General features: G+C 43.5%; 1 protein-coding gene across 1 annotated transcript; it reads left to right on the top strand.

Annotated features, from left to right (window-relative positions):
• The first annotated feature begins 12,156 nt into the window (after positions 1-12,156).
• On the top strand, positions 12,157-13,479 carry bhlha9 (basic helix-loop-helix family, member a9). Its single transcript, XM_080508866.1, has one exon. It carries the CDS (start codon positions 12,293-12,295, stop codon positions 13,163-13,165), a length of 873 nt encoding a protein of 290 aa, XP_080364992.1. The 5' UTR covers positions 12,157-12,292; the 3' UTR covers positions 13,166-13,479.
• The last annotated feature ends 11,559 nt before the right edge of the window (positions 13,480-25,038 follow it).

Below are 25,038 nucleotides of genomic sequence, written 5' to 3'. Positions count from 1 at the left end.
ATTGCATGTACATATACATATATTTATACATGTGCAAGTACACTATTACGATTGGTATTATTATATTACAAGTACACTATTGCTATTGGTATTATTATATTACAAGTACACTATTACTATTGGTATTATTATATTACAAGTACACTATTACTATTGGTATTATTATTATTACTGATATATATATATATATATATATATTATTTTATGCCACCATATTGTTATTGCTATATTATTGCTACCATTATCAGTAGTACTATACACGAGTATTATACACTATTACACACTGTTATTATCTGTATTATTGTTATTATTATTATATAATGCCTACTTCTAATGGCTCTGCCACTGCACCTTACTATTTATTTATCTTGCTTTTATCTCCTGCTTATTTCTAAGTGCCCATGTTCCGTTCTGTGTTTTACTTTATGTCTTAGAGCCAGATATTTTTATTTCTTACTTTTCTTACTATTCTATTGTATTTTATAATATTCGTATGTACCAGATTGCTGCAACAAGACAATTTCCCTTCGGGGATGAATAAAGTAATTATCTATCTATCTATCTATCTATATGTATAAATATATCCATATATATGTATAAAAGTAATATAGATTCAGTGATCAAACTACTGAAACTGATACTACAAACCCATTATTCCCCATAACCGAGCGGTTTTGTCGAGTATTAAACATTTCCCACCTACTGACAGGGAAAACCAGCGTGACGTCACCTCTCAGGGGTCACAACATGTCAACATGGCAGGACTATGAAGACGCTGCTCTCTAGTGACGAACTGATCACATGACCTGGTCATGTGATCAGTTCGTCACTAGAGGGCAGCATTTCTCCAGAGCGGCTTCTTCTCTGCCGCTCCACCTCAGCAAACAGGACAAATTTTAAACAGAAGCGTTAGGTTCCAATAACACGGTGACATCTGTTTAGATTAGAGAGAAGAAAAAAAACAAAGCTATTTTTCTCATTAAGTGAGAAAAATCACGTGACTCTTGTGCCGTAAGAATCACATGCAAATGAACCAATATTCTTAATTTAATCGTGCTGCGCAGCAGAGAATCTGGAGGCGATGTAATAGTTCAATTTAATGTCAACTGATGCGCAGAAAAAATACTTCTCTGTCTTTTCTAAGCTGCACATCTGGCCGGAGTGGAACCCTGAGGTACTGATTCACACATCTACCTAGCTTTGATCCGAATTCAGGGTCACGCTACATCAGTTTGACATTTTAAGGTTTATTATTATTATTTAACCCTTCATTGCACCTTCATTTACGTAATTGGAAGTTGAAAAATCCCAAAACACTTTTGTCATCGATAATATTGTATATATTATCTGTTGGAAAGTATAAAGCACTCATTCGTGGCTAAACAATCACTTTAAATGGGATAAATGTCTCACTAGTTAGTTGAAGAAGAAGAAACTTTATTTATAGAGCACCTTTCACAGATAAAATTACAAGGTGCTTCACAGAGGCATAAAAATAATAAAATAGTACGGACACAGTAAAATAGTACGGACGGAATAAAGATAAAACCAATCACAGCCATGTCAACTAAAAGCTTGTCTGAACAGTTGTGTTTTCAGCTGCTTCTTAAAAGAATCAACAGAGTCGGCTACACTCTACTTCCTTTCTTCACATTCGACTGTTTTTTTTTTGTAATCCGGATGAGAAGCAAGTCTTTATTTACAAATGAGACTTGGAATCTGTAAAATATTACACAATAAGTTCGCACATTGTGGAAATCTTTAACACTTGTTAACCTGTTTATCCGTTTAATGTGCAGCCGTCGTTCGCCCCCATGTGAGTTCAGAAGAGACATCGATGTTACCAAATCTCACTTAGCGAAGCCCTAAGTTAGTAGTTTATTTTGCTCTACGCCCACATCTTTTCACCAGGAAAACAACCCGCGTGGAAAGAACCTATATGAGGATATATGCGCATATATGAAACATATAAGCAGTTTCTATGACAATATATATGCTGCATACATATGTATATATGCCAAATATAGGCAAAATTTAGGTGCATATATGTGAATATACAGGCCATATAGGTCTCCTGTACTGCTTCTTTATGTCCACACACACACACACACATATATATATATATATATATACACATACACACACATATATATATATATATATATACATACACACACACACACACATATATATATATGAGTAGGAAGGATATCTATATATATATACATATATACACACACACATATATATGTGTGTGTGTATATATGTATATATATATATATATATATGAGTAGGAAAGATATATATATATATATATCTCACTTTGGCAACTATCATACATTATCAAGGCAATAACTGAGAACTAACTAAAAAACAATTATGCAAGAAGAATATATAGGTGCATATATGCACACATATATACGTGCATATATGTACCTATATAAGTACCTGTATGCATGAATAGGTGTACACATATATGTACATATATGCAAATATAATATAGGAAAACGGCCAATTTTATATATGTCACATATATTAAAAACCCGTATCAAAACCTACATTAAAACATATATCCTCATATAGGTTCTTTCCATGTGGGAAGGTTCACGCCTTTAAAAAGCTAAAGTCTAATTCAACAAACGTCTTTTTAAGCTTTTCCCCCCTTTTTTCTGTGTCTTGCAGGCTTCACGTGACGGAACGAGGTCCGAGTCTATTGTTTACCGATCGCGAGCAGCGATTCTCCAGGTAACGTGTTCAGAGTGGCGGCGGTCCGAGCGCCCGGCGGCCCGAGGCGACGGGGGGGGTGGGGGGGGGGGGGGGCGCGACCTCTTGCGGCCTCGACCCCGAAACGCTGCAATTATGGGCATTTGCGAGATGACAGAGCTCCTCGCAACTTTCCTCTGCTCTTTAATAACAGATCTGGGCTCGTTTGTTTGTTTGCTCGGACACTTGTCTTGTGGCTATTGACGTCCGATCCCTGCTACACACACACACACACACACACACGCCTTGCCTGTCTGTGGTGGGGAGGCTTTCAGGTTTAACGGCTGTGGGTTGTGTGGGAACCGGCCTGCAGACACTTAACCTTGACCACATGTTCCCAGCTCTGCAAATGGACCCTGTAATGATCGGCCCGGCGTAATGACTGACTTCTCCCAGGAAGGAATGCTCCACGAAACACACGCCTGGATTTTTTGTTGGTTTTTTTTTTAACACCCACCAAAAAAGAAAAAAAAGAATCTACGAAAACAAAAGAAGAAAGTGTGCAGCTCGATGCCTCAGTGCTAATGAATCCCTCTCTCTCTCTCTCCACTGTAAACACCATCCTGTTAAAAAAAAGGAGTGATTCATATCGTGATTGGAGGAGGAAGTGCGCCGACATTCCTCCGCGGAGGAAACTGTTAGACATGTCATGACATCAGTACTGACAGATTTGCATGGTTTTCTTACAAGGTGTAAATCACCCGGAGGAAAGGTGATAGTAATACTCTGCTTATGGCTAAATTAGAGAGTGCAGCTCCTTTTTCTTTTCTTTTCTTCCCTTCTTCTTCTTCTTCTCCTCCTCGTCGAGGAGTCCCGACAGTAAAGTGTGCTGTTTTTTCTCAACGCGGCAGCCGGCCCACCTTCCCGACGCCCTCGGAGACAAATCAACGGGACACCGGCTCAGTAAAACCGTCAGCTGATGGAAGACTTTAATTCTTAACTGCAGAATTAAGACGATGAATAAAGGATGAGCCTGTGAGGAGTTAAAGGGTCTGTGTTAGATCTCAGCCTGACTTTAAGTGGAAGAGAAAATGAACATTTCATTATCAGACAATTCACTGTTTTACTGACATGAGATGAAATTGGAAAATTAAAATTATTTTTTTTTAATTTTCTTTTTTCCTCAATGTTTAATTTTGCTTCACGGCGTTCAGCTTCACTCTCCGTGTGTCTGCACACAAAACAATCATGTATCTGTAGCTTAGTTTTATCTATAATATTTCTTTTCTAATTCATTTAATTTCTTTCCCACTAATGGAAAGAGAAAGTTTTTGCATTGCCCAAAATATTAGAATTAAAATGTGAGACAAATATCTGGGAAATGGTGTCGATGTTTCCTGATTTTGCTCTTGATTATTTACTTTAATTCTATTTTTATTACCTTTTGTAAATCACGTTTTACCTTTATTTTGGACATCCTTCAATCTTGTCAATGTGTAATATCAGCCACATTAGTTTGATAGCATTTTAATTGTTTTATTTATTAATTGTTTTATTTAATTTTCTAAATCTTCTTTAAAATTTGAAATTTTGAACCTGAATATTAATTGTTATTCATATTGATTTTATCATTAATAATATATTCTATTTAGATTTTCCCCAACATTTAAACTCACTTGCAACATTTTGATAATAATATTAATTAATCTTAACTTTATTCTTCTTCTTTGCACTGAATTTGTTGCTTTCATTCGTGTGTTTTTACTTTAATTTCAGATTCATACTTTTGAAAATACTTTGTTAAACATGTTTCTCACAATTGCACAATTGTAAGTCATGATTATTGTCAATATTTTGAGATATAATTACATTGATTTCAACATTAAAATAAAAATCCTACCTGACGCAGTAGTTTATGAACGTCAGTCAGAACAAAGAGCTTTGAAATCACTTAAAAATATTGATGTTTCTAATGAGGATTCTACTGCAGTTAAAGAAGGTTGTTTGTTGTAAACAAACAACCAAATCACAAGCAAAGTTTGACATTTTCACTCGTTAATGTCGTGTAAACTGGGCGACAAGAGGAAAAGCCACCAGGGGTTGGAATCTACTGACGAAGGAAAAAGGGGGAGTGGTTATTTCCCCACATGATGTCATGAAGGGAAAAATCTCCGAATCACCCACGTGAGCACTCGTTCGCTATATAGTAGACGAACAAAATAGGGAGACGACAGACTCATACGGAACATGAGGGACAAAAAATACTGTTAGAAAACGAGTTCATGCTTCTCTGTTTTTGTTAGATTTTACATTATAATTCAGTTTTTCCGATTTTTTCTTCTATATGCAGCCTCGTTCCACAATCTTTACCACTTGTCCTTCGGCTCAAGAACAAAAAGTCTCAAAACAATACAGGAAAACTGAAGTCTCTCCAATAAACAGCATGAAAATTGTTGACATACCTCAGTGCTGCCACCCAGAGCACAGCTGTGGTATTACCTGCATCTTCCGCAGGAAACCTTTAAAAACACTCCAGCCTGTTTTTTTTATGTGGAGACGCATCAGGAGTGACGTTTTAAAATGTTAGCGAGACGTTTCGGTTACAAAAAAATATAATAAATATGAAGACAGCCGACGAAACACCGGAAAACTGTAAAAAAAAAAAAAAAGCAACACAAATGAATCAAAATTTTTTTTGCCAGAGCAAATCGTATCCTGCCGTGATTAACTGCTTCCCGCGAAGTAACAACACATTTATCAGGATTTTATGAGCCAGCATTCATTTATATCAGTTTTTAATCTGCCCTTTCCCGCCACATAAATCACAACACTTTGAGTGGCGAGTCACTGGAAGCATCTCTAATGCTGCAGAATAAACTTCAACACGCCTCCATGATTAACGGCTGTGACGGAGCTAGTCGCCCCCCCCCCCCCCCCACCTCACCCTCACCCTCACCCCATTCCCGCATGCTGAAATATGCCGGGCATTGTTTGGACCCGACAGTGCCGGTTTTTTGTGTGTGTGTGTTTTTTTAATTTTATTTTATAGAAGGCGTGCACGACGAGAGCAAGCTCCACGTAATTGCCAGTAATTTCAGACGGAGTGATTCACAAACTGTTGTGTCAGTCGGCCTTGCCGTCTTGGCGCTCTTGTTTTGAAGGTACGGCGATGCAGACGATGCCTCACCGCGTCGCGGCCGAGGGAGACGAGCGCGTTGACAGACGGAGACCACTCTGAGCACGACTGCCGGGTTCAGTTCGGTTCCCCGGGAAGCTCTGACGACATCGTCTAGCAAACTAAACCAAAAAGTAATCAACTCTGATTTGGTCCAGAACTTATTTATTCTGGGTTTTTATTTATTTATTCTCCTGCACTGCACTTCCGCACAAGTATTTAAAAACTTATTTTATCTCTTGTACTTTTTAAATCGATGTCCCTGCATCGGACTTTCGTTCTGCAAGTTTCTGATGAAATTTGACTGAATGACAATAAAATCATCTGAATTCTCTGAATATCCTATGAAACTCATTTTTTTTCTCCTTTTGACAGATTCATGTTTCTTGTTAGTTCTTTCTCTCGCTGCTGACTTTGTGAGTTTACCATTGTGTGGGCTGCAGATCATTTTAAATAGATTTAAATGACACGGTTTAACTAATGACATGCCTTTAATGTAGAAACTTAAACTTTGTAGTTTTGTGACCTCGAGTGATTGATAAAGTACGTTTAGTACGGTTTGGTGGAGTTGAGTTGAGTTTGATTCGGTTTGGTAGAGTTTAGTTGTGTTGGTTCAGTTGGTTGAGTTTGATTCGATTTGGTTGAGTTGAGTTTGATTCGATTTGGTTGAGTTGAGTTGGTTCAGTTGGTTGAGTTGAGTTGAGTTTGATTGAGTTTGGTTGAGTTGGGTTTGATTCGGTTTGGTTAAGATGAGATGGTTTAGTTTGGTTGAGTTGAGTTTGATTCAGTTTGGTTGAGTTGAGTTGAGTTTGATTCGGTTTGGTTGAGTTGAGTTTGATTGAGTTGAGTTGGTTCAGTTGGTTGAGTTGAGTTGAGTTTGATTCGGTTTGGTTGAGTTGAGTTTGATTGAGTTGAGTTGAGTTTGATTCAGTTTGGTTGAGTTGAGTTTGATTCGGTTTGGTTGAGTTTGATTCAGTTTGGTTGAGTTGAGTTGAGTTTGATTCAGTTTGGTTGAGTTGAGTTTGATTCAGTTTGGTTGAGTTGAGTTGGTTCAGTTTGGTTGAGTTGAGTTGAGTTTGATTCGGTTTGGATGAATTGAGTTGGTTCAGTTTGGTTGAGTTGAGCTGGGTTGAGCTGGGTTGGTGTGGTTCAGTTCGGTTCAGTTTAAATCCAGAGGGCTTCACGACTCCCCTGCTTGTTTACTTTCGTTACTGAGCATGTGCAGAACGACCCGGCACTCCGGCGCTCATTTGCCACATTAGCATTTTCAGAAAAGTTGCAATTTCCCCTCGTCTCCACGGAGACGCAGTCATTTTCCAGTTGTATTTTCAGTGGCTCCGGGCAGCGTTGTCATGGAAACGGACACCCAAAACACAACAGAAGTTTTCAGTTTCCACCTTCAAATATGTCAACGGGGCCTCAAAGTAAAATCCTCTCAAGTACATTTGCGTCTCAGCTCAGTTAAAACCAGCTGGTTATGTTTAAACACTCCTTGCTGTCACTGTTTATTCCTCAGCCATCATGTATTTTTCAGATATTTACATTTATTTTTTTATGATCGGCTCCAACAGTTGACAAATGAAAACTGCACAAACTCTCTAGAAACAAAGTTCTCTATAATCCTGCAGGAATACCGAAGCAGGTAACAATTGTTCTGACAATTGAAGGAAAAAAAACAAGTCCGATTCAAATGAGAGAATACAAAAACGCCGTCATTAAACCGATCAAATGAAGGCTTATGTCCCGAACGACTGGAGAGAATGACGCAATACGCAGCAGCGCCTCGGTTTAAACAACAAAAAAACCCCAAAACAAATAAAAAAACTGAAATTCCATTTTGGGGCTCAGATAAAACTGCAAACTCAACTGGAGGCTTTCCTTCTTTTTTTATTGAGGTGAGAAAATTCCATGGCAGACACCAAAAACATGCATTAACATACCGCTGCAAAGCCAAGGTTAGCGAACCCGGACTTTACTCACTTATTAGCGCTAACTACACCCTTCGGGGAGATACATCCATAACGTTTGGCAACGCAGACCTCTAATAACAAACGGCTAACAACCAGTCATTATGGGGGCTTGAGCAGGAGATTTACAAATCCCAGGTTCAGTGGCGTTGGACAACCACCCCTCCCCCCCCCTCCCCCCCCTCCCCCGCCTCCAAAATGGTTATTCCATCCAGGGCATGCATGGCGGAGCTGCGTGATAAAAAAAAAAAATCTCGTGATTTATTCCCGGCGGCTGATAATTACCGGTGTCTTGTCAGCTGTCAGGAGCGAACGGCCGGGGAGAGTCCGAGGCCGCAGCCTCCGTGCTCTTTTACGCCGCCGCAGTAAATCTGACATGTTTGCCGAGCCGTAAATCAAAAGCGCGTGATAAAGCGCACACGCGATTTCAAACAGCGTCGGCCCGGTAAGAGGTATGCGGGGGATCGGCGGGGGTTATTTCAGAGGTGTGGGCGAGTGGTTGGCTTTTAAAGACTCGCAGGGGGAAAAAAAAAAAAGAAGAGAGAAATCCTTCAAAAACAACATATTTTGTGTGATTTTTTTTTTTCCGCTTCACATTCACATGTAAAGGTTATAGATTCAACTCAAATGCAGGTTTTTTTTGGGGGGGAAAACCTGAGGAAAACTATGCAAAGTCACTTGCGTGGGAGTATTTTATTGCCGAGACGCTAAATCACTGCGTTTCCGATCCACCGTCCTCAAATCCACTTAATATTTCCTTCATTTTAATAAAAAAGTTTTAAAAATAATCCGTGAATATATGGGCCAAACAAAGCCACTGTGACGGGGCCAGTAAATACCTGAAATAACGTCCCGGAATAGTACTCAACACCGAGAAATAGTACTTAACACCGACAGAAATGACATTTCCCAGTCGTATCACAACACTCTAGATCAGTGTTTTTCAACCTCTGGTGTTTCCTCCTGATCTCGTCAGGTGAGTCGTGGGAAATTATCCAATTTCACATTTCTTTCTAAAACAACATTTGCTCTCACAGCGACAGTGTGTTGCAGAGTAATCCTGTATAAATACTCTTCACCACTAGAGGGCAGCACAGAACTTTGCCGGTGAAATGTAAAGTGACAGACGTCAGTGTGGTTCATCTCCACCTCCTGCTACCATCTTGTATCAAAGTACTGTGTCAGTGACAGTGATGGAGAAGTTTTTGAAAAGGAAGAATGTGAACCAGGATCTCAGCTCTTCATCCATCAGGTCCAGGTTTCACACTGAGGGAGTCACTATTAAAAAAAGTCCTTGCTTTCTGGATTTACTTGATTCCTGTTGATCAAACTTTGATGAGAAAGACTTTATATTGTTAATAGAGGCTACAGAGTTTAACATTTTAACATTTCCGGGTGGTGGTGTGGCTCCAGATTCTTCCAAACAAAAAAGTGTGCCTTGGCTCAAAAAGGTTGAAAAACACTGGTCTCGAATTACTGTGATGATGATGATGATTATCAGGTTAATCGGTCTGGTTAAGTTTGACCTCAGGTGCGTCATTTTGCGCGGCAACAAGCAGATGAGGTGTTATTTATTCCTCAGGATTTACACGAGTTCGCCGGATCTCAGCGCAAAACTTTGGGATCTGATAGAAGTAGAAGAAGAAGAAGAAGATGATTCACAAATAATGGGAAAGTTCAGCCAACAAATCTGCAGCAAACGGCGAGACGTCGACTCAGGAATCAGAGAGTGATGACAGCTGTGAGGATTAAATTGGAATCCAACCTGATAAAGAAGCAAATATGAATCTTTTGGACAAACAAAAGAAAAGAAAATAAGACTTAAATGTGTAATATTCATCAAATGGAGCACAGTGTGAGTACGGAGCCCCAGAAGGGACATGGAGAACAAAAAAAACAAAAAAAAAAGAAGAGGAAAAAATAAAAACTATCTCGAGATCTCGCAAAATCACGTCCTTCCGCTAAGCATTGCTTGAATGTCTTTATATTTTAGGCCGATTTCAAAATAAAACTCTGGTACGGCTGGGTGTCCTCCGTTAGCTTTAGCTTCTCTCAACAGCAGTGGGGGGTACGGCGTCTCTGGAAGGACAAACTTCGTCCGTCACATATAGAACAATATAGTTTTGCGAGATCTCGCAAAGGTTATTGCTTAAGCTAAAGTTGTTTTGTCTTTTTATTTTTCTCCATGTCCCTTCAGGGGCCCCGTACTCAACAGATTCTGCAGGTTTTTCTTTAAAAAAAAAAATAAAAAAATACTCATCCTTCACATTCGTAGTTGAGCAATTTGGGCAAAGCGTATAAATTGCAGCTCGTCCTCATTACCTGGCAGTAAAAACGTCCCGTCTGAGAGCAGAGCGCTGAGTCTCTGGGCTGTAATTGCTTCAGACGTCGGCGTCTCCAAGCCGCTGCACAGCACAATAAAAAGAAGAGGGGCAGGAAGGAAGCAATGCTGGAGTCATTGCTCAACGACCCCCCCTTTCAGAGTCTTTACTGACCTGACCCATTGCACTTGGCCAGAAGCCCGACTAAAGGGCGTCGCCGCCGCCGCCGCCGTCCACTGCGGTAAAAAAAAATCAAAAAGAAAGAGTGGTGGGACTCTCCGAGGCCGTTAACAGAACCCACGCCGCAGCGGCTCGTCCCATCAGGACGCTCGCCGCCAAAGACGGATCGCCCCGGCCGGCAGCAATCGCAGGTTCTAATTGTAAAATATTTGCCCTTGTTTTTTTTTCCCGTCGCTTTGAAGTCTGGGGCTCCGCTCTGCTCTTGTCCTCGGGTGCTGCCCCGGCCTGATTTATGGCGACGAGTTCCAGGGAAGCACCTCTAAATTACACGGCCCTTAAACCTGAGCGGCAGAGGGAGCGGAGCGGCGGCGGCGGCGGCGGCGAGGGAGAATGGCCGCAGCGGGGACGGCTAATTGCAAAGACGATTGTATCCGACGCGAGACAAGAAGGCTGCTTTCATCCCAGACGCCACGAAGAGGAGACAGATTGGGACACTTGTAGGATGAATGTGCAATTTGTCACTGTAGGGGGGGGGCTGATGTACAGGGGACGTTTATTTAAACCGATGTCCCCCCCCCCCCCCGGTGCCGACTGCCGAGAAAAAGAAGTGAAATTCCCCTCCAGGGACGTCACACTGGACATTTCTTATGTTGGTAGTTGACGACGTCACTGATTTCGATGCGAATAAAATCCACTTTCGACGGTGGAGAGAACGCGAGAGCCGAAACTCCACGTAAAAGTTGCAACGCAAACGTAGAAGCCAGAATCAGAGCGACGGACCGATCAAACCCTCTGGTCAATAAATCAGCCGGAGCCTCTGCAGGTCGTCACCGTTGTGATCGTGTCGCGACTTTTATTTGATATTTGTGTAAAACACATTGGAAAGACGACTTTTGTATTTGTGTTGTGACTTTTGCACTTGACTTTTACGTTCCGACTCGTATTACGGTTTCTCTCAGGCGACGACTCATTTTTAACGTTGTATTTATAGTCCAACTTTTTTTTTTTTTTCCATATTAAGACTTTCATATTTGTATCGTGAATTTGGTTTTATAATTGTGTGGTAGCAACTCTAATTTAGCATTAATCGTTTTAGTTTTGTCTTCATACTGTGACGTCTGTTGTGTTGTTTGCATTGAGAAATCTCTTGGCCGTAAAAGAAGCATTGCCAGGTTCTGTCATATCCCCATGAGAGAAAAGGAATTTGGGGTGGGGGGGGATGCCTAAGTAAAAACAATAGTAATACTTAACGTGAGTAATGTGACGAAAAGTGAAAAGAGTGAGACGTTACTGGTGCAAAGCAACATTTCATAACGAAGCAGGACTCGCAGCGACTTGATTTCCGAGCCCGATGGAAAGTCGGGAGACGTAATTGTTGTCGGAGGTTACAGTCGTGATGAAGAGCAGAAAAAAGAAAAAAAAAACCCCGCCAAATAAAATCCGTCTATTAGGACGTTAAGGGAAGTGTGAGCTTAAGTGCTGTTTTTTAAATAATGAGTATGTTTTGCTTGTGTTTTACACGGAGAAGAAGTGTTGAGACACTTTGGTAAGAACCTCCGAGGGATGTGAGGGAGAGTCAGGAGGAGGAGGAGGAGGAGGAGGAGGAGGTGACAGTGCCATTTGCCTGGAGGGCCCCCATAAACCTGGGGAGAGAGAGAGAGAGAGAGAGAGAGAGAGAGAGAGAGAGCGAGCACCATTCTTCACAGGTGACTGTACCATGTGACTTCCAGCTCTTTAAAAAGCCGGCCAACCTGTCTTGTTGAGGTACGAGTAATCACACGGCACCGGAGGAGTCAGCGGAGGAGGAGGATACCTGGGCTGACGGCTCAGCAGCCCCGCCAGTCCCGCCGAGGAGCTGCTGGGAAGCGCGTCGAGTCTCGGGGAAACCGCGAGCGCCGCCGCCGCCGCCGGAGGACGACGAGGAGGAGGAGGACGGCGTCGACAGGATGAGCTGCAGCAGCGTCGCCGGTTCAGAGTTTTCAGAAGAGGAACTGGAGCTGGGCGCGCCGGGCCGCGGCGAGGACGAGGACGAGGACGAGGAGGAGGACGACGAGGAGGAGGGCGCCAAGGCGGCGTTCCGGGACAGCGAGGGCTCCGCCGGCAGCCCCGGCGACCCCGGGGAGGGCCGCGCCAAGAAGCGCAACCGGCCCGTCCGCTCCAAGGCCCGCAGGATGGCGGCCAACGTGCGCGAGCGCAAGCGCATCATGGACTACAACCAGGCGTTCAACGCGCTCCGCGTCGCCCTGAACCACGACCTCAGCGGCAAGCGGCTGTCCAAGATCGCCACGCTGCAGCGGGCCATCAACCGCATCTCCGCGCTGTCGGTGTTCCTCAGCTCCAACCCGCCGGGGAAGCCCTGCGGCCACCGGGAGTGCCACCGGCCGGCGGCGTCCCGCCTGGAGCACGCCCGGGTCCCCGCGCCCGTCCCCCGGCTGGAGCACCAGGGCTACGCCCCCTGGCACGCCGCCCCCGCCGTCGCCCACCAGGCGCAGGCGCCGCCGGGCGCCCGCGCCCACGGCCACGCCCACTACATGGACACCGCGCTGTCGTCCTGCCCGCCGTCGCCGCACTACCCCTGCTACCCGGTGGAGGGGCCGCCCTACGGACACGGACACGGACACTGCGACCGCCCGCCCAGCCCGCTGCGGTACGCCCCGGCGGGGGAGGGGCTGGGCTACCAGCCGGGGGTGTGGGCCTCCTGCACCCAGGGGTACGTGGACGCTTTCGTGGAGCCGCCGGCGGCCCCGGGGCTGCCGTGGCAGGTGAGCTACCTGCAGGAGGCGGAGCACAGCCTCCCGCTGTGCTCCGACGTCATGTGACCCGCCGCCGCCGCCGGCGAGGACCGGCGAGGACCGGCAGACTTTCCAAAAACCGTCTCAGGGACAAAAACCAAACTTAAGACTGCAGAATGTTTGTATACGCTGGTCAAAGTATTGTAGTCTGTCCATTTCAGAGCCTCGCGTGTAAAGAATGTTTTTGTCTTTTTCTACTGGGAATGATGTTGCATCACGAGACTGTAAAAACTTTTACAGGTGCTTTTTGAGAGAAATGTGACGAAACACGCGCAGCGTTTTGTTTGTGTATCCGTTCAACTGAAACGCTTTTAAAAGTCAAGTCGCAGCTGTAAAGAGCTTGTGCGTCTTTTTTTTTTTTTTTTTTTTTTATACTTGAAAATTAAATGTTACACTCAAAAGTTCCTGCTGTGATTGTGTTGTGCTGTGATTGCGTCCTTTCATAGCAAACTAGCTGCTAATAGATGTAAATACTTCTGCCTAGCCTGAACGTGTGTGCGTGTGTGTGTGTGTGTGTGTGTGTGTGTGTGTGTGTGTGTGTGTGTGTGTGTGTGTGTGTGTGTGTGGATCGCCCGGGGCTGCTCGCCCGTACCGTTCTGAACGCGAGATGACAGAGGTCCTTCACTCCGTTGAGAAATGTCCCTGCAAGTCCATTCTTGTCATTCTTGTGGGAGAAGAGAAGCGAAGGTGTTATTTACATGCAGAAAAAAACAAAAAAAACAACAAAAAAAACCCCAAAAAACCCCACAAGTCGACACGGAGCAACACTTTTCTTTCTTTTTTTTAAAAATTATTTCACAAATCGATGCAGACGTAGAAAAAAAACGTCGTTTCTGCTCCTCCTTGCTTGTCGATACAGACGAAGTCTGTTCAGTTCGGAACCGGAGGTCAATGCCTACACCCCCCCCCCCCCCCCCCCCCCCCTCCTCCTCCTCTTCCCCCCCCCCCCCCCCCCTCGCAGAGCCACATGTGATGGAAAACAGGTTTAATATGAGAGTGCCGGCCCACCGACAGATTTATGTGGGCGCAGGAAGGAAGAGTGGCGTCCCGTCACCGGGGCGGTGAAATCCCCTCGCCGGGCTGCAGCGGCCCTGCAGGTGCAGCTGGGTGTGTTGTGGGGGGGGGGGGGTGGGTCCTTTTTTTTTTAGGTTGTCGTTTTGAACATCCTGGAGGTCTCTCTCTCTCTCTCTCTCTCTCTGCAGGCTGACAGGAGGAAGAAACGCTGCAGCGCAACAATTAGCGGGCAGGAAGGTGGGGGGGGGGTTCGGGGGGGGGGGGGCGACACGGACAAAGAGAGATGAATGGAGGAGGAGGAGGAGGAGTAAAGTGATGGGAAGAGGAGGATGGACAGACTCCCGCACAGACGTGAATCAGTGGAAAACGTTGAGTCACCTGCAGGAGACGAGTGAAGCCGACGGCTCTCATGACGACTCGTCTCTCTTCCTCTTCCTCTTCCTCCCCCCCCCGTCTCCTTCTGTTCATCCGTTCATCCGTTCATCATTCGGGGGTCACGAGAGCTGCGAGCGAAAGTGCCGCAGGTCGAGCGTGTTCCACTGCGTTCTGCTGTCAGACCTGCTGGTTTAAAGTGTTTTACTTTTTATTTAAAGTGACAGAGCGACACAGCAGGGCGGCGCCATGATGGGGAATAAATCATAATCATGGTTATGTCTTTGAATTTGGAACAGTATTTATTTAAAAAAGACTCCTGTTAACTATATAAAAATATCTTGTAATGTAGTAGTAAAACATAAACTGTCGTCCTGCACATCAATCTTTAGAAAACAATAAATAAATCAAATACAGTAAGAGATACACTTCAACATAAATACTTGGAGAAATTGGTCCAAAATAGAATTGTGGCGGGGAACTTTATTTTGTAAAAAGAGGCGGGGTTTCCGCTCGGTAGTATTCTGGTGCAAACAACTAAACTACTTCCTCTCGACAAAATAAAGTTCCCCACTGCCCCACAGTGACTGATCACAATAGTGGGGGAACTTTATTTTGTAAAGAGGCGGGGTTTCTGCTCGGTAGTATTTTGGTGTAAAAAAATTAACCACTTCCCCTCTACAAAATAAAGCTCCCCACCGCCCCACAGTGACTGATCACAATAGTGGTGGAACTTTATTTTGTAGAGATACGGGGTTTCCGCTCGGTAGTATTTTGGTGTAAAAAACTAAACCACTTCCTCTCTACAAAATAAAGTTCCCCACCGCCCCACAGTGACTGATCACAATAGTGGTTGAACTTTATTTTGTAAAGAGGCGGGGTTTCTGCTCAGTAGTATTTTTGTGTAAACAACTAAACTACTTCCTCTCTATAAAATAAAGTTCCCACAGTGACTGATCACCACAGTGATGGAACTTTATTTTGTAGAGAGGCGGGGTTTCCGCTCAGTAGTATTTTTGTGTAAACAACTAAACTACCTCCTCTCTTCAAAATAAAGTTCCCCACCGCCCCACAGTGACTGATCACCACAGTGGTGGAACTTTATTTTGTAGAGAGACGGGGTTTCCGCTCAGTAGTATTTTTGTGTAAACAACTAAACTACCTCCTCTCTTCAAAATAAAGTTCCCCACCGCCCCACAGTGACTGATCACAATAGTGGTGGAACTTTATTTTGTAAAGAGAGGCGGGGTTTCCGCTCGGTAACATTTTGGTGTAAACAACTAATCTACTTCCTCCCAACAAAATAAAGTTCCCCACCGCCCCACAGTGACTGATCACCACAGTGGTGGAACTTTATTTTGTAGAGAGATGGAGTTTCCGCTCGGTAGTATTTTGGTGTAAACAACTAAACTACTTCCTCTCTACAAAATAAAGTTCCCCACAGTGACTGATCACTGATCGTCCTTTTTCCTCCATTACATGGATTTTGTTTCAGTTTCAGTTGTCGTCTCACGTTTGTTTCCTCCACAATGATCCATGATAAAAACAACCTGTGTTACTCCGCCGGTCCATCACATGATGTTTGATGTTCAAACCAGTGATTAAAAGCAGGATTCTTATCAAGTATGATCAGATCTTCATAGTATCTCCAGTACTACACTGTGGAAAGTTTAATTTAACCTAAATGTACAATACAATACAGTTGTTTTTTAACGATTTCACGTAGAAGGCAGAAGTCCAACAGCGTGGTATTCAAAGCGTATTTCCCCCGAATCGCCCTCTAGTGGCTCTGCGGAGAACAGGCCTTTTCTGTGTCTGTACCTTTAAATGCTAATGCTAATCTGTTTTCCAGCCGCTTTTCTGACGAGAAAAAGAAAATTGGTTCCGACTCATAATGTCAGAGGGTCGAGCTCATCAAGCTGCAGGAGGGTCAAAGTGAGTGTCCAGTACTGGAGGGAGGGGGTTGTTTCCCCAGGTGATGTCATCAGGGGAAAATCTCTGATTTGACTTTCTTCACTTCCGGGGCGTCAAACAGGCCGCGAGGGCAAATACTGCTGCTAGAAAACCGTGATACTAAACTGATATGAGACCTTTAAGAGGTCGTCTGGAGCCAAAATCCTAATTCCATTAATTGAGCAGCTCCACAAATGAAATATTATTTTTTACTATAGCTGAAACGGTCATAATAAAGATTTTGGATGACAAATATGTGTGAACGCCTTCAGCCTTCACATAATTAGTGAGAGCGTCACCGTGACATAAATTTCTCCCGATCAAGGGCCTGACTGAGTGACATGTTTTGACGATTTGCACGCCAGCCGTTCGTCATGGCCGATGTTCTCATCAGCACCGGGGGGGCGGGGGGGGGGGGGGGGGGAGAAAGGTTCCTGCTCCCGTGCAGTAAAAGTGCTCGAACGGGTCGTCGCCGCCTCGCGCTGACTCACCTGAGGATTTACCTCACTCCTCCGACATGAGAGCCGCCAGGGCCATAAATCTCCCTGCCGGGGTCGGCCCCGCCCCCTCGACACCCGGCGCTGCCAAGCTGGGTGGAAAAGAAAACAAGCAAACATGAGAGAGGCCATGCCAAGACACGAGGGCGTGTTGCGGTGTGATATACGAGGATGAGTCACACACGCACACGCACACGCACACACACACACACACAGTAGCGACGTTGCCAGAGGACACGACGTGACAGACATTTGTTCTCACGTCACAAACATTTAATCTGATTAATCTCCTGCACACTTTCATTAACCCTTTATCACAACACCACACTCTTCTTCATTTCTAGGCCTTTTAAGCCATATAAGTAATAATAATAATAATAATAATAATAATAATAATAATACACGGGAAATTCAACATTGAAAGTGCAACAGCGACACTTCATTAATTCAACAACAGTTCTTCAATTGTTGAACTAGTAACTGTAATAAAATGTTGAAACAACACAGCTTTTTCAACCTCCCCACGTGGAAAGAACCTATATGAGGATATATGCGCATATATGAAACATATAAGAAGTTTCTATGCACATATATGACAATATATATGCTGCATACATGCGTATATATGCCACATATAGGCACAATTTAGGTGCATATATGTGAATATACAGGCCATATAGGTCTCCTGTACTGCTTCTTTATGTCCACATATACATATACATATATATATATATATATATATCTCACTTTGGCAACTATCATACATTATCAAGGCAATAACCGAGAACTAACTAAAAAACAATTATGCAAGAAGAACATATAGGTGCATATATGCACACATATATACGTGCATATATGTACCTATATAGGTATGCACGTATAGGGTACACATATATGTGCACGTATATTATATGTGCATATATGCACATATAATATAGGAAAACGGCCAATTTTATACATGTCACATATATTACAAACCTATATTAAAACATATATGTTTATATAGGTTCTTTCCATGTGGGTCAACCAAAAAGAACCAATCTGACCAAAATCCAAGGTGGAATCAATGCCTTTTGCTATCTGGGCTGAGGCCCCGTTTCCACGGCAACGAATACAAGGGTATCTGTAAAACTCTCTTCACTTTTAGGAGGGGGGGGGGGGGGGGGGGGACAAGACAGCAAATCGACTGTATCTGCAAAGTTCTTATCCAAAGGTAGAGATTCTTTCACTGTCGCTATTTCCCCCCTGCAGTGCCCGATGGAGGCGACGGAGCCCGTTACTGCGCATGCGCACATCACTTCCCCCCCCCTCTCCTGTCTCCTGTCTTCAGCGCTCGTAAACAAACATGGCGGACGCGTAGTGGTTTGTACTTCTGTGTTCTAGTTTAATCGTCCATGTCAGTAGTTTAACAGTTGAGACTCACCCCTGGTAGCATCCGAGTCCTCCTCAGCCCACCGGCATGTCGCGTTCTCTCCATTTTCTACACGTCTTGTAGCGTCTCGTTCTCTGCACACGTCACGTGTGGTTTCGTTACAAAATGAAGCGACAGCGCCCTCCAGTGACGCGGCAGACTAACTGCAACTACATCCAGCTGGCAGAGGATGCTGCAACCACGTTTCACTGCTGCTCACACAACATTTCAACATTGCTTTCAAAGTGACAATATAGAACTATTCTATTCTATTCTATTCTATTCCGTTCTTTTTCAAACTGAAACAAGCCAGGGGGAGAGAGATGACAGACTTTTTACACTTCTCAGGCGTCATTCCAGGTCTGGGGACGATTATTACTCTTGGAAGAACCTTTTAGAAAGTCAATTTTGAAGTTCACCTCGAGTGCAGTTCCACCAATGAACGCTAGATGGAGGCAAGACAATTTAGCTCAATTAAATTCAACAGCCACAGAGACATCCAACTTATACTTTCTGCCTTTTAAATGAAAAAAACAATGAGAGAGAGAGAGAGAGAGAGCTTCAGATTCATATATATATATATAAAATCTTCATCATTCAGTATTAAGAAAAGACACTTTAGTGCAATCGAAATGAAATTAAACAAATCTTTGATCTCGTTGACCTTGAAAAATGAGTCTTTTTGTCACATAAAGCCATAAAGGAGTTTTCTTTCATTTTCTTCCTCCCTTATCGTCGGAGCGTCTCAGCAGCTTTCTGAAGCGCCTCCGCAGGTTTTTCTTTTATTATTTTTCTTTCATGGACCGATGACCCGTCCGGACCCAACCTGCCCGGGATCAGCTCGGATTTGTCGGCGGCTCTTTGTTGGATGAGGAAGAGTCACGGATGGACAGACGGCTGCTCTTCGCTGCTTCCTGTTCAGGTCCAGGAGAAAAAGACCAAACTGTCTCCAACGGGGGACACGGAGCTGCTCAAAGGCACAACGGTACAGTAATAATCTGTCACATTATGAAGATTAGTTGCACTATGAGGCACTATAACATTATTCCGACAACATGTTATTTATGCACTTTCAGCCACGTGTTTTCTTTGAAATTTCAATATTTCTGTTGTATTCATTATCTCAGCGTGAATCACAGAGTTCACTGAGCACAATGGTTGATCATGAATACTAAAGAAAACCGTGTCTTCTCTTTAATAGCTATAATTAATCTCCTTTCTTCCACCACACAAGTGCAGCGCTCCCCTCGCCACGCTATTTTTGACAACATCATATCGGCGTCAATGACAACAGCTCTGGTTTTTTTTCCTTCGTGTCTGATCGGAGCGCAGATCAGCGATTTCAAACGTCGCAAACTTCCTGCGGCTGGAAGAGACGACGACACGGCGTTCGCAGATATATGGAGGTGTCAACTCAAAGCGTATTAAACTATTAAAGCGACAGAGAATGCATGCATGCATATCAACTACAGGAGGAGTTTAAAAGTGGCTGTGGCGTAAAAAGTGTATGAGATGGAAAATAATGTTTATATTTTCGCAAGACCGAAGCAACCAAGACAGAAAAGGACTCCAATCTGAACATAAAGTCGAACTTTGTGACGCAAAATACAATGAAATGTCCAGAAAAACTCCTCTTATATCTGTTGCATTCTGGGAGTTTGGGTAAAAACTCTCCCCGACGGCGTGGCTATAATGAGGCTAATGTTGGTTTTACCATCGTTTCCTCACTGATCTCGCAGCTCCGCTGGTGGTTCGCTGGCCGGATTCATGTGTTTTCAGTTTCAGTCCTTCTGTCAAGCCGTTTTAAACACGCTGCACATTATGATTTAAAGTCCCAGTGAAATTAAAATTCCACCTCCAAAACACTCTGGTGTCGCTTCTAGGGACATTTTTTATGCTAACTGGCCGAAGGGTAAAATGTTAAAACACGGTAATCTGCGAGAAAATAGCCGATAAACGGCGCTATTTCCTCTGCTGGGCGGAGCTTCTGACAATAATCGAGTGACATCATGAGTTGTGCACACGCCCAAGTTGTGTTTACATTATGGAGGATCAGAGTTTTGACCACGAAGAGGCTGAATTTAACCAGATTTCATCATCGTCGTCATTTCAAACCCAGTGATTGATGAAGAAGACACAGAAGGTGGTTCTGCCATCGGTGACCCCGTCTGGAACATGTTTGAGGAAGCAGAAGACGCTTCGTCCTCCATTCGTCCTCGTCTCCTCGCCTCAGCAGCCGCCAGTTTTCACCTTTGAGGCTTTGAGGCTCCTGACTTTTGGCAGAACGACCGGCTTCCTGGATCCAACACGTCCAAGAGCTTATCTGACTGCGGAATCACCGAAGATGAGTCCAGGTATTACTTGAGCCGCCCGAGCTAGCGGCTCGCGCTAGCCACTAGCCGCGCGAGCTAGTGGCTAGCTGCTCCCGCCGCCCGTGCTGCTCTTCTCCTCTCTCGGTCTCTTCCAGGCTCAATCTTTCGTCAAGGCTCATAAAATGCCGACTATAACTTCAAAACACTGTAAAACTTGGATATTTAAGAGGAAACAAGCCGATATAAACACAACAGATGGAGATCTGCACAACTCGTGACGTCACGCTCACGAAGAAGGATTCCCCCGACTTCCTCGGCTGGAGATTCAAAATTCAAATAACTCTGTTACGTGACAACAGTGGTGGGGCAGAGTCGGAGGAACCTTAGAAGTAGTACCCCAACTATCGTTTTTTACAAAGTAGTGTTTTACATTTCACTGGGCCTTTAAGTGCAAAACAGCTTTAATTTCCTCAACGGGAGTCGTTACCGGCTCCTCACTGTCAGAGCAGTTTGACATCATGATATATAAACACTTATTATGATCCGGCCGATCGCCACTGGGGCTCTTCTTCAAAATTAAACGTACGTACGATAACTAAACCACACGTTTGACACGGAAATGTCGTTGCTTCTTGGCTTATCGGGGACAAGAACAGGGACAGTGTGAAGAATTCAGCATCGGCGTTAATCCTGGCGCCGCCGGGCCTTCAGACATTCCTCCTGCAGCCGGACTCGATGCGAGCGAGCATCAGCATGCAGATCCACGGGCCTGGAAATACAAATCCATACCGTATTGATATTCGCATTAGCCCACATTACAGTCAAGCGATGTCACTTTATCAGTTACATCACTTAAAAAGGAAAGGAAAAAAAAGAAAATATTCATAAATCGGTTTGACTCGTCAGAATCTCACACACAATGCTGGAGCGGAAAAGAAAGAAAAAAAACATCAGGGCTTATTTTTATTTATTTCACACGGAACAACAAAGAAACACAAGTCCCAAGTCACCTACTCATCATATCCTCGTATTTTAGAGATAAAAGAAAACTCGCCTCGGGCCGAACCGCCAAGAAAATGTACAAATAATTTCAAAAAAACCCAGAATGCAACAGCAATAGAAGCTTATTGACCACGTCGGTTCATTTTGCACCAAAACGTTCCGTTGAAATTGGCTTCATGTTGAGATTATTCTCATTTTCTGTTGCAATTGTTTGTTTTTTTGTTGTGAAAATGTCGACATTTTCTAGCACGTGGACTCGACAATGAAAAACTTTAATTTAGTTTGAATTTAAAGGTTATAAGTTAAAAAAAAAAGAACAAAAAAGAATATATATACATATGCACCTACATACATTAGACAGGAGGAAATTAGAAATTATAATGTGTTTAAAGTATTTGTTAAAGTTTCTAGTTTCAGTTGTCGTCTCACGTTTGTTTCCTCCATAATGATCCATGATAAAAACAACCTGTGTTACTCCGCCGGTCCATCACATGATGTTTGATGTTCAAACCAGTGATTAAAAGCAGGATTCTTATCAAGTATGATCAGATCTTCATAGTATCTCCAGTACTACAGTGTGAAAAGTTTAATTTAACTTAAATGTACAATACAATACAGTTTTTTTTACAATTTCACGTAGAAGGCAGAAGTCCAACAGCGTGGTATTCAAAGCGTATTTCCCCCGAATCGCCTTCTAGTGGCTCTGCGGAGAACAGGCCTTTTCTGTGTCTGTACCTTTAAATGCTAATGCTAATGAGCTGATTTCCAGTCGCTTTTCTGACGAGAAAAAGGTAATTGGCTCCGGATCATAATGTCAGAGGGTCGAGCTCATCAAGCTGTAGGAGGGTCAAAGTGAGTGTCCAGTACTGGAGGGAGGTGGTTGTTTCCCCAGGTGATGTCATCAGGGGAAAATCTCTGATTTGCTAAAAGGTGGAGCAACAAGTGAGGGAGACGACAGACTTTCTTCACTTCTGGGCGTCAAACAGGCCGCAAGGACAAATACTGCTGTTAGAAAACCGTGATACTAAACTGATATGAGACCTTTAAGAGCGTTTAAACGCTTTGAGACTGCAGCAGCATGGGGAATGGATATACGCCTGAAATCCATTTACATGTTCATCATTTATTTAATCCACTATTGTCCTATAGGACCAAACTGATAAGCTCTTTTTTTCAACCTTTGAAGCTGAAAACAGATTTTCATGAGGTCGATGGACTCATCGTGTGCAATAATTCAATATTTATTTATTTTAAAAAAATAAAGCAAATACAAAACATTCCTTAAGAAAACACACATAGCTCAACAAACTCTGTCGTATTTAATTTGATTTGCATGATATAGAGGCATTCATGTCAGTTTTTGTCGATTTCAAGACAGGAAACTGAATCTGAGGGTGAGAGCCGGTATGGTCGTAGGAGAGTTTCGACACCAGGGGTGTCAGAGATGCGACCCGGGGGCCAGAACCGGAGGATCTAATCCGGCCCGCCATGTGATTTTTTTTTTTTTTTTAAGTATAAATATGAAAAGTGACAGAGGCTGATCTAAAAACACTAGACTGTCAAAAATGACATTGAAAACCGCCCTCGGTCAGAATTTGACCCCCGACATTAATGCAATCTGTGGAGGTCACATGACGCAACGCCTTTCACAATAAAACAACGAGTCCAACTTGTGTGAAGTGATACTTTAGACACGTAAACTCAAAAACATTTCCAGATGATGACAAATTGTTTTAATCCTGAATAGAAACACGATATCCAGATACAGGTGACTGAGGGTTTTTGTGCAAATATATCTGATTTCCTTCAATATGTATATTTCAGAATAGACTGGCGAATTCTTGCCGTTACAAAAGGATCAAATGAAGGAAAGACTTTGACATTTGTCCATATGTGCAGTTTAATATGTTACGTTTGACTTGTTGGGCCCTCAGAGGTCAGAGGTCAGGTTAGGTCGATGTGGCCCCTCAACTGAAATGACTTTGACCCCCCTGGTCTACACATTATTCTGATCAGCGAGTGAGAATAAACTCGTATCGGTGAAGAAATAGAACAACCCGTATGTTTCCTCTCCTCTCGGACGCCCCCGATGAAGAGGCTGCACCCCTCCCCCCCCCCCCCTGCTCCGGCCCCCACCCCGGGGCTCCGGAGCAGCAACACTCCACTTCAAACATTTCAAATGGGTTTCCACGGAGGAGCTGGAAGTAATTAGCGATGGAGGATCTGCTGACATTTACTCAGAGGTGGAGCTTCAAAGTGACTCTTCGTTTCACACATTCATATATTTGAGGACTGAACTAATCTGCTCCGAGTGACTCGACTTATTAAATAAAGGCTTGTTTATCTGGACATGTTATTGCTATGTGGGCGATTACGAGAGATTTTATATCACTATACCCGCAGGGATATGTGTACTTATTATATCAACTGTGTTTATAATTGTGCATATAAAAAAAAAATAATGAATGTCATGATTTATGTGTCCGAAGTAAAAAAAAAAAAAAATCAAAATGAAAAAAAAAGAGGAAAATACACAGTTTTTCACTTGCTTGCTTACAGTTTTTATGTTTACGCATTTTATTTATGTATGTATGTGTGAGTTTTATGCCGCTCAACATATCTGGAATTTCCCCCTCGGGGACAAATGAAGTGATTAAATCGAGTCGTTAAGGACTTGAAGGGATCAGAACCGTCGTTAAAACACGAGTGTCTGCATTATTAAAGAGTTTAGTGCTTGGAAGGATGCAGATATGAGGGTTGGATGAACCTCGGGGATCTGATCAGTTTAGAAAAAGATGGTGGGAAAGAAAAAAGCCCCGGGCTGGAGAGTGGGTTCAGGGGGGGGGGGGGGGGGGGGGGATGAAAGTGAAGGTAAAGGGGTCATATTATATGAAATCAACTTTCTAAAGGTTTTCCAGCAGGAAGAATCGTCTCCACACCTGGAACGACAAAAAAAAGTTTAATTCTACTTACTATAATGTAATAACATGAATTTACACTATTACAATATTGATTTAAATACTTTTTTACCCAACTTATGAGATTTTGGCTTTTTTTCTTTTTAAAATAGCTAAAATTGTGTTTTCAAGCAGTTGAGATATATAATTTGTATTTGTTAAATATATGTAAAAAACATGGAGGAGGTGAGGATGGAGGAGGAGGAGGAGGAGGAGAAGGAGGAGGAGGATGGAGGAGGTGAAGATGGAGGAGGAGGAGGTGAGGATGAAGGAGAAGGAGGAGGAGGAGGTGAAGATGGAGGAGGAGGTGAGGATGGAGGAGAAGGAGGAGGTGAAGATGGAGGAGGAGGAGAGGATGGAGGGGGAGGAGGAGGAGGAGGTG

Source organism: Blennius ocellaris, assembly GCF_963422515.1.
Source record: "Blennius ocellaris genome assembly, chromosome: 14".
Lineage (NCBI taxonomy): Eukaryota > Metazoa > Chordata > Actinopteri > Blenniiformes > Blenniidae > Blennius > Blennius ocellaris.
The sequence above is the reverse complement of the archived record's forward strand: the minus strand, read 5'-3'. Positions and strand labels throughout refer to the sequence as shown.

What these genes read in the sequence shown, in the direction of transcription:
- bhlha9 (XM_080508866.1), top strand. Translation starts at nt 12,293, where the DNA reads ATGAGCTGCAGCAGCGTCGCCGGTTCAGAGTTTTCAGAAGAGGAACTG.